The sequence below is a fragment of the Perissodus microlepis genome, chromosome 11, assembly GCF_051167445.1.
Source record: "Perissodus microlepis isolate ML-2025 ecotype Zambia chromosome 11, ASM5116744v1, whole genome shotgun sequence".
Taxonomy (NCBI): Eukaryota; Metazoa; Chordata; class Actinopteri; order Cichliformes; family Cichlidae; genus Perissodus; species Perissodus microlepis.
The window spans coordinates 29503460-29513264 of record NC_140471.1 but is presented as its reverse complement, the minus strand read 5'-3'; the positions used below and the strand labels follow the sequence as shown (position 1 = coordinate 29513264).

Genomic DNA, 9805 nt, shown 5'->3' with positions numbered 1-9805 from the left:
GTTTTTGATCGTGTTTCTGTACTTCTTTAGTGGCATTAAGCACCTCTCATATAGAGGTAACCATGTCTTGTGAGGACACCTGCTTTCTTTGGTTGTTTCATCCTTGAAACAGAAACTGTGTAAATTACTTGTGAGAGACAAATCCCATATGAATTGAAAGCATTAACCCATCCTGTCATTATTGCTATGCAGTCATTAAGCCTTCAAGACAAAAGAACTAATGATGACTGGCCTTCATCATAATAAGCAGAGACTTGATTACATAGCTCCTTGCCTTCCTACCATATTCTATAAAATTACTAAATCTTATAAGAGGCTAAAGAGAGCCAGACCTTTCTATGTTTCATTCTGATGGCCATTTTTTGATTATGATGATCAATAACTGAATGCAATTTGTTTTTATTCCTATTGTCTTTGACCCCATTAACAAAAAAGTGCACCCACGTAGTCATAAATATTAAATGAGACACAATGCACATTTGAAATATTTATTTTGCCAAAAATATTACGATATTGTCTTTCAAAATTATTTAACTTCAGATGTAACCTTCCTTAGGTCAGTCTCATAAATGCTAAAATGTGTGTCATACTAACCAAATAGATGTACATAACTATAAAAAACAACATATTGTTGAAGAATAATAGTTGTAATATGTAATGTTCTGAAGGTATTTTTTATTAGATGTCTGTCTTTGGTTTGAATTGTCTGTAAAACTTGTATTTTGTAACAATACCTTGCTTTAGGAAACAATTACAAAGCACCTTTCATCAAATGGACACCTCATTTGGAAATGCAGCCTTTCCGCAGGCCAGTAGCACACAGTGATGGAGCTCTAGATTGACATCTAGTGGTTGAAACTGTCTAGAACATATTAAATGGACAAATGTTCTTTTTAGTTTTAGTTTTTTGGGGATTTTTTCATTTTGAAAAGCAAAGATGTGAATAAAAATGTAAAGCCTTCTAAAACAGCACATTTTGACAAATTGACATTAACATTAGTACAATATAGGTAGCTTTATATATTTTCTAGGTTGCTATAATCTCACAGTGTGTGTGCCTGGTTCTGTCTTTCTGTGTCTTTTTGTGTCTAGTTGAGCTTCTCAGTCTCCTCTGGCTTTGTGAACTCTTCTGTCTTCACAGTGGTCAACTGGCCCTCATGACCTCCCTCGTCCCCTGGTACCTGACAGATAGCAGGAGATTATTGAGTTTCCAGACTTACGATATCAACTGGTCTCAAACATCCTTCCATTTTCCACTATGTCACGATTCAAGGCACTCATTAGTAGCTGCTTCTTGGTTTAATGGTATTAATTGTCTACTGGTTCACTGTATCTAAATGTCAGATAGATTGCAAAAATGGAACAAATGTATTTCTTTTAAATGTGTGGTCATTCAAATATTCATAAACACAAACTCAAAAGCACCAAGGGCAACCCAAATCTAAATGACGTCAGCCCAAAGTAATCAGATTCTGTGTAATAAACCAGGCTGATCATAAATTGTAGTGGTGAATTTGCTCCACCTGGTGGTTCAACAGCTTTACTAGCTATGAGCGTATAACCGTCTTTGACATCTGATTGTTGGTGAAACACTCCCATCTTGTGGCAAAATTAGGCACTGCTCTGTTTGCAGCAGGGAAGTCTGAATCTTAAACTTCACATAGCCTATAGTGTAGTTGCAGTGTTTCTTTGGCTGTGGACAGATACAGAGTTTAGAAGTTTCTAAAAGATTCTTTGAACTTACTTCCCAATAGATGCTGTCCTCAAAACACGAGGCGTCAGAAGGAGCTCCATAGATGGGCAACTTCATAATGAAACCTAAACAAAAGATTATTTGTATTAATCTTTTTTTCTTAATTAAGATTTTTAAGAAGTTATTAAGATATAAGTTGAAAGCAAGGTTTTGGGTTTCTGCTGACCATTAAATTATAAATTTTGAGATATCGTTTACATAACATTTTTTGTTTTTTACTGATCTGGTAACTCACAGGTCACAAAAGTCCAGTAGATTGTATTTTATGTTTTGTATCAGGTACTTTAAAAGTGTATTCAATCAAAGGAGTATTTAAAAAAAAACTAAAGGAGGAGTGTGAACCTACCAACAAGAAGCCCTCCCACCAGGGCCATGCCTAAAGTGACAGCAAGGGAGATGGCCTGAATCCCACCTTGGTAAGATGCGCTTTTCTTATCAGCTGCCACCATAGGGAACACGTCTTCCAAACTAAAATTCGCACAGAGGAAAAATATCAAGTAAGTTCATATTTAATTTATAGAATGGCTGGATGGATTTTTCACTCTCAAAATCGCACACCTCCACATCCAAAATATTTCCACCCCATTGCAATCCCCAACAATGAAAGGAGCAGGTTGAAGAAAGCCTTCAGTTTTCTGCATGATGATTTCTGATTTGTAAATCATCAAAAGAATGATTAATATGTATATATGATTACATTTTTTATACATATAACATTTTAAATCAAATATTTTTAATGTTCTTTTATATCCTGGTCTTGACAGTTCATAACTTAGAACATATGCTAAAGTACATATTTGTTTTGTATTTGTTCTTACAAAATTATGTTTCAAATTCTATTTTCACTCGTGTTCTTTGTCATATGCTCTCAACTCAGATCGCTTCAAGATGTTTATTGGTAGTGCTCCTTTTTTCTCTATACTAGTAGAAGTAAAAAATTAGATGTTGCTGTGTTCCTTTAAATCAACATTCTGTATTGTTATTTATGTTCTCCCTTATCTTTTATTGCAATATTCTTTGCAGGGGGAAAGGTCAACATAATATTTGACCTTACACCTTTTTCTTTTTTTCAAACAAATACAAAAATAAATTTTTACCCATCGCCATAAATCTCCTTGGTAGCCAGAGAAGCAGTGACCGCTCCCACAATAGCGCCCATAACACCGGGCATACCATGTAGGTTGTGAACCCCACAGGTGTCTTGGATCTTCAGCTTGCTCTCCAGGATGGGCTGATGGAGAGAAAACAAAATGAGAGGATTATGTGGCAGTGTTTGTTTTGTGGATGAAACTGTTTTGTGGATGAAACCCATTCAAGTTAATAATATTTTCAGTAAAAATTAATTCATTTTAGTGTTTTTTAACCCCACTTTTTAATAACCTGAAAACATAAATTAGCACATACATATTTTTGAAAAATTCACCAAAATTGTGTGTTTTAGCAACCAGTTTTTGTTTCTTTCCCTTCCACAAGTACATCACAGTTCCTTGTCTGATTTATTAAACATCAAAACTGAATCATCCTTACTGAGAGGTATTTGTAGCCCAGAACAGAGATGATACCAGCCAAGAAACCGACAATCATGGAGCCAAAAGGAGTCAGCATCATTTCTCCAGCTGTTCCTGCTGCCACTCCACCGGCCAGTGCAGCGTTTTGAATGTGGACCTAAAATAGTGACAGAAGGACTTTTAATAATGCATCACATAATGCAGAATGTAAAGATTTTAATATCTGTAGAAGAGACCTACAAAATAATAAATGAACAGATGAGATCATTAGATGTGAGCACCAAGAACTGTAAGATAATTCATCTTTCTCTAGCATACTGGTTTTGCACCACGTGCTAGTAAATAGGTGGACGATATTACAGACAAGCTGATTCCTTCCAGTGATTGGTTTGTCTTTACTATCAGCAGGTTGTGTGGCATGTCTGTCCCCTTTGTCAATTTCACGAGCTGTTTATATTTCCCTCTTTGGTTTGATTCAAATCAGCACAGGAATGTCTCGTCTTGACTTCTTACTGTTAACAGATGGACTTGACAACAAGCACATGTGACTAACTGACAGTGTCATTTTTTGGGAGGGAGTGTACCATCAGCTGACACGTTTGTCAGTTTTTATCACAAGTGACTCTGTCGTGACCCGGATCAGCTGACTTTGACATTGCTGACAGGAGGGAAAGACCTAGTTCTTTCATTACTTTGTCTTGACCACACCCTCCCTTCACTGTGTTAATACTGATTGTGCACTTCTTCTGACCTCTACAGATGTTAAGAATATTTTTAATTATATTTTTTATTCTTAAACCTTTACCCCATAAAGAAGACATTTGACAACCTCCCCTAAACCATTATAATAAGTTTTATACCTCAGTATGGATCAATAAAAATGTGGATTGATGTCCACTAGACTGCTTTCTGGGTTTTACTAAGGGTAGCTGCATAGGCAGAGACCACCCAGGCTAACTTCTAAAGCAATCTCAGTTCCACATCTTTGTTCCAAAAGGAGGCCTGAAATATGACAGTTTAGAAATAAGCTTCAAGGGATACTCCTATTAGGCTTTCAAGTGGTAAAGAGTTAAGGTGAATTGCTTTCATAAATTATAATTTTGTATCCTCACCATGTCCAGTTTGCCATCATGAGCTGTGAGGGCAGACATGGCATAAGTAGACAGAGTGCAGGCTGCCAGGGAGTAGTAGGTGTTCAATGCTGTACGATGCTGATCGTCTCCGTGAGCTGTGATGGCAGAGTTAAAGCTGGGCCAGAACATCCACAGGTAGAGAGTACCTATTTACAACCAGTATAGAAAAGACAACATTTTAATATTTCATCAATACAGTAGTTTTGATTTAAATATACACTTTGAAACTACTCAAAATATAACTGTTCCTGTTTTAAATACTATAGAGTGTTTCTATGTGTTGTTATTTGGGTGATTACAGACAGTTCATGATAATAGCACCTAGCAAGCACCTGGCAGCACAAGTGACCAAAGAGTTACTCTTAAATGAGACAACTATACATATAATAAGGAACATTTAGTATTTGTATTTCACAGAAGTAGTTGCAGGTGTTTACCGATCATAGCAAACATATCAGAGTGGTAGACTGAGCTGTTCTTGTGTTTGCTCTTGTCCAGCTTGGGTCGGTACAAGACTCGAGCCACCATCAGGCCAAAGTAGGCTCCAAATGTGTGAATGGTCATCGAGCCACCAGCATCTCTGGTCTGGAACAGGCCAGGAGTAATAATGATGAAAATAGGTGACAATTCAGATATGCATTGTGCATTTTAGGCCAAAGTCTTCAGTCCCAGTCTTTAATTATGTAGTTATTGTTTTCATAATATGAATATCTTTATACAGTAACTTACTCCAAGAAGGCTCAGCAGGATGAACTCATTGACTGCAAACAGTGTGACCTCAAACACAGCCATAACAAGCAACTGGACAGGACTTGTTTTACCCAGAACAGCTCCAAATGAGATCAGCACAGAGCCGGTGCAGAAATCAGCGTTGATCATACTGAAAGAAACAAAAATGTAAAAAAAAAAAACCCCAAAAAAACAATTGAATTCATTCAAAAAATGAATTTCAGAAACATAAACTTCACAGCACAAAGACAACATAACAAAATACAATTCATCTTTACTAATCCACAGATTTATTTTGTAATTTGCATGATGTGACATATTTTGTAGCACTCCATTTTTTCTCAGCATTTAGAAAACCTTTTCAGTATGTTCATACTCAAAACTACTCTTGCTACCTAGAGTGAATACCAATTTTTTGTTTTGGTTTGTTTTTTTTCATCAAGTGATAAGAGTATTGACAGTTTACTACATTCAGGTAACCAAAGATGTATTCAGGCTGCTTTAAATGCAGGATATGCAACTGGTCACACAGTGAAGGTGAACAATATTTCTAGGAATTGCTTAACCATGAGGCATTAACACTGCAAAAGTAGTTAGCCACTCCTATAGTTTTGACAAAGAATATTCTGTCCCCCTTGTCATAAGAAAAGGCTAAAATAAGACCTTTATTGCCATTATTTTATAGTACACAATGTGCCAGTCTCACAGGCAGAAATCAAGACTAGCTCTAGAATAACAAATGAAACTGATTTGTTTGTACATGTATTTGCACGGGTTAAATTGTTTGCACTTGTGTTTATGATTGTAACTAAGAGGATTAAGCGTCAAGAAAAAAGTCTATCCTTATCCTATGTATTTTGCATATTCTGTATGTGTTTGCGTGCACATTCATATATGCATGGTTATCCACATACCTCTCCACTCCAACGTGGATTTTGCCTCCATGCATACCATGGAAGAAACCCTGCATAAGTGTGGCCCACTGTAAGGCTAAAGCTGCAATCAGGAAATTGAAACCAACACTGCTGAAGCCATAACGCTGGAGGAAAGTCATGAGGAAACCGAAACCAATGAAGATCATTACGTGTACATCCTGGAAACCTGGAAAGGGTGGATGAAAAGAGTTAAAAACTGAGAAACCAAGTGGTGAAATAATGAAGTACCTATGGTATTTAAAACATTTTCCCCTCATGTTTTTTTTAAAATCAAACTACAATTAATTTTTTGTTGGTCAGAGGAATTCCAACAGCACTTCAGGGAGGATATCACTCGCTTGGATTGGTCTGGAATGTTTTCCTCAATAGCTACTCTCAACAAACTCACTCAATCATTGCCAGCGACACTATGACTCGAGGGCTTTGTAGTCTAGAAAAAAACACAAACTGAATGGCTACTTACATAAGCTTTGGTTAACTGGAACATCAGGTTAAGCTGTGACATGCTTGGTGAAACATCCTACTGATTCTTGGATCATCACTTTATCACTTGTATTGTGTGAAAAACTAGCTTTTGCGACAAGAGAGCACATGAATCTGAACTCTCTAAACTTGCACCTGGGTGTTTCCATGTATGTTTATCTATTTGTATGATATTCCCAAACACAAAATTGCACTGTGCTTTGCCTGCTGTCACTATGGTAATGGTTAACTGGCAGGACCATGCAGAGGTGTTGTCTTCATTGCTGTTTTGGCCCAGATGCAGTTCTCAGTAGTTCCTAGTTGACGCCATACAGTAAAAGCAATAATACGCTTCACTGGGTTGAGTTAGATTCTACTATTTGGCTTCCGCTTAACCTTTAGTAATAACTATATAACACAGCTTATTTGTATGTTTCCACATTGCATTGAATTCAAGACACTAATATTGTCTCTCATTTATTTATTTCTACTTTTATGGTTTTAAAAAAAGAAATAGTTCAGGTAAACTATTGCACAAGAGTTTGTTCAATAGCACAGTTCTCAACTATAGTTCCTCAGTTAGATCATTTCTGTTTTTTTTCCAAACCTACCCATGCAAGTGTTTTTCCAGTGAAACTTATATGTCACTGGTTTTCATAAGAACATATTTCAGAGAAAGTCCACATTAGGTCTTCATTTTAACTATAAGTTGTGACCTGTGTGTTTGTCTTTCTGGAGGACAGTCCAGTAAAACACAGGCTTTGTACAGTGTAAACTTCTATGTTTACTGTACATTTTTTCCTGAGAATGAAATAAGGGTAAACGATGTAGGTTTTCCATACACACAGGTGAAGTTTTCCTTCATCTCCCAGGATAATGAGGGTGTCAGACTTCAATACACCACTATGAACCTTTTGTCTCTGCTTATTTTTCTTATTTTATGAATTTTAATCTCTTACGTCCTGTACTGTTTGAGGCAGAGCTGAAGAAAATAGTTGTTATTTGGTCAAAGCTTTGTTAAAAGTACAGTTTGTAATGTTTCATTTTGTCCTGCGACATTTCACATTGATTGATGTGTCAAAATGCAGTGGCTATGCTAACCAACTGATAACAGTCAAGTTATTAGTTTAGCTCACCAAACACATTTTCCACGTGTGGGACTAATAAAGGTGTATCGTCCAGTGCAAAGAACAGATGTTGCTGATAGGAATGTGATGAGTTTGCAGGATTTTTTAATTTTATTTAAAAAATTAGAGGGTCATGTAATAACTACGTAAAAAAATATTGCTGACCTTGTGGCTTTATTAGTTCCTGTAATTCAGTTTTGAAGTCACATGTAACCTAATTCTGCTGCAGTAGGTTCTGAAAGGTGACTTACTAATAGGCCAGGGCAGGATCAACACCCAAGTTAGCTGCCTGCAGGTGGGAGGTGGCTTGTAAAGAAGAGGGAATTCATCTCCCCAGATTCTCTTCGCAGAATGCTGTCTGATTTGTTAACACACGCCCAGCATAACACAAAGCTCCATCTTAACGAACATGCCCAACTGCTAAGCTAGAACTTTGTGCTCCATGACTTCCAAGAACTTCAGTGTTAAGTTTACCAATGTAAATGAAAGAAACAAAACGCCTATTTTCCATTATTAAGTCTACAACATTTCATTTTAGGTTTGGCTTAAAATATAATTCCTTCCTGGAAGTCCTATATATTGTCCTCTTGTGATAAGCAAAATGTGTCTTTTATTATGGCTTCATGTTGATTAAATATAAATAAAATTAAATGTAATAAGAGTGGAAATACAATCATTTTAAGTTACTACTTAAAACTGACCACAAATCTATACTTTTATGTATCCAATGAGTGCCCCTATAAAAGTTTTTGTTGTTGTTGTTGTTGTTGTTTTTGCCACTACTGGGCAACGTAAATCACAAAGTTAACAAATAGCGAGGACAATGTTTTTGCCTGCATGCGACAGCAGTGGACTGGAAGACATTTCCATGAAATGTTCACTCATAATGAATAGGACTCATCCAATTAGGGAAAAGAGAGCTGGTGAAATGCAATTCAGCAGATTTTTCTCCTTTAATGCAGAAGAGAACATTTGTGTTTTGTTGAAAAAACAGTTGCATGCAATGATGAATTACGCAACAGTCCTAAAATAAGTGCACAGTGAGGCCATGTCTCAAAACAACAGGTAACAAAGAGAACCACTTTAACATATATCGGCCTTTGAAACTTTTAAATAAATTGCCGATAGGCTTAAGAACAAGGCAGAGGCAAGCTTACTATTACTACATTATTATTTAGTTTTTTGGTCTACACTAATCTGTAATATGCTATGTGCAAAAATAACGTTATATTAAGTAGGAGCAATGTACAAATTTTCCTTTCCATATCTACAAAACACTCACTTGGGTAGCGGTAGTAGAAATCGTTGTCATATTCACTGTGGTTCGAATGGTGCCACTTCTTTGCGTCTGTCTCTTTGTCATACTCCACCAGCACCCCAAAGAGGATGATGAGGATGATCTCCAGGATGAAGCAGGTGATCGGCAGTTTCAGCCGCATGTTGGTATTTGTGTCTGTCATGTTTTCTTTCCGGTGAGATGAAGACGAGAAATTTAATGAGGCTTGTTCTTCATGAAATTAATTACAGCTCTAGCACAGAGCGTTGGACACACTGTCTCTCTCACACTCAGGGGCGTCCTGCAGAGACAAGAGGATGGTTTGTGTGAGAGTGGAAGAACTAGCTCACAGACAAACACAAGCGCTGATCTTACGTGTGTGTTTTTCATCTCTTGGGACACACCCACCGGACCTAAAATGGCATAATTAATATTATTCCCGCCCCCTTCTACTTTACTTTTTAAGGTGGTTTGAAGTGCTGGAGTTCAGCAAATACGTTTATAATAAGTAATAATCCAGTACTTTTGATAGATACAGCTTGGTAATTTGTGTTTCTAGTGTTTTTAGACACTAATTTATGGCTAATAAGTTTAAGCTAGTTTAAACTAGTAGCTTAACACTTAGTTAAACCACTAGTTTATGGCTGCTGGATTACCACATTTTAGCCAGCAGCATGAGATTTAAGTGTCATTTTTATTTTCTGTGTGCACTTGCCATCATATAATATTGCAATTTGGCAGCAGCCACTCCTTCATTCATACAGCATACAGTTTGAGACAGTTTCTGTTCTGTATTTGTGTTTCATGCTAAAAGCAGAGAAGAGCAAAGCAAAATAATTCAGCTACACAGTCATAGTGGGTGTGTGTTTAAATACTGTTTGA

General features: G+C 36.7%; 1 protein-coding gene across 1 annotated transcript; it reads right to left on the bottom strand.

Moving 5' to 3' along the window:
- Positions 1-474: 474 nt before the first annotated feature.
- rhbg (Rh family B glycoprotein) lies at positions 475-9288 on the bottom strand. Its single transcript, XM_084943961.1, has 10 exons — positions 8930-9288; positions 6038-6224; positions 5124-5274; positions 4832-4979; positions 4374-4540; positions 3281-3418; positions 2851-2984; positions 2100-2221; positions 1745-1818; positions 475-1181 (listed from the first exon to the last, which is right to left on the bottom strand). The coding sequence occupies exons 1-10, from the start codon at positions 9105-9107 to the stop codon at positions 1089-1091; spliced, it is 1392 nt and encodes a 463-aa protein (XP_084800087.1). The 5' UTR covers positions 9108-9288; the 3' UTR covers positions 475-1088.
- Between the last annotated feature and the right edge of the window lie 517 nt (positions 9289-9805).

Coding starts and splice junctions, on each gene's coding strand:
- rhbg (XM_084943961.1), bottom strand. CDS start 9,107: ATGACAGACACAAATACCAACATGCGGCTGAAACTGCCGATCACCTGC. Junction 6,225..8,929: donor TTTCTACTACCGCTACCCAA/GTGAGTGTTTTG, acceptor CACCCTTTCCAG/GTTTCCAGGATGTACACGTA. Junction 2,222..2,850: donor AAGGAGATTTATGGCGATGG/GTAAAAATTTAT, acceptor TGCGAATTTTAG/TTTGGAAGACGTGTTCCCTA.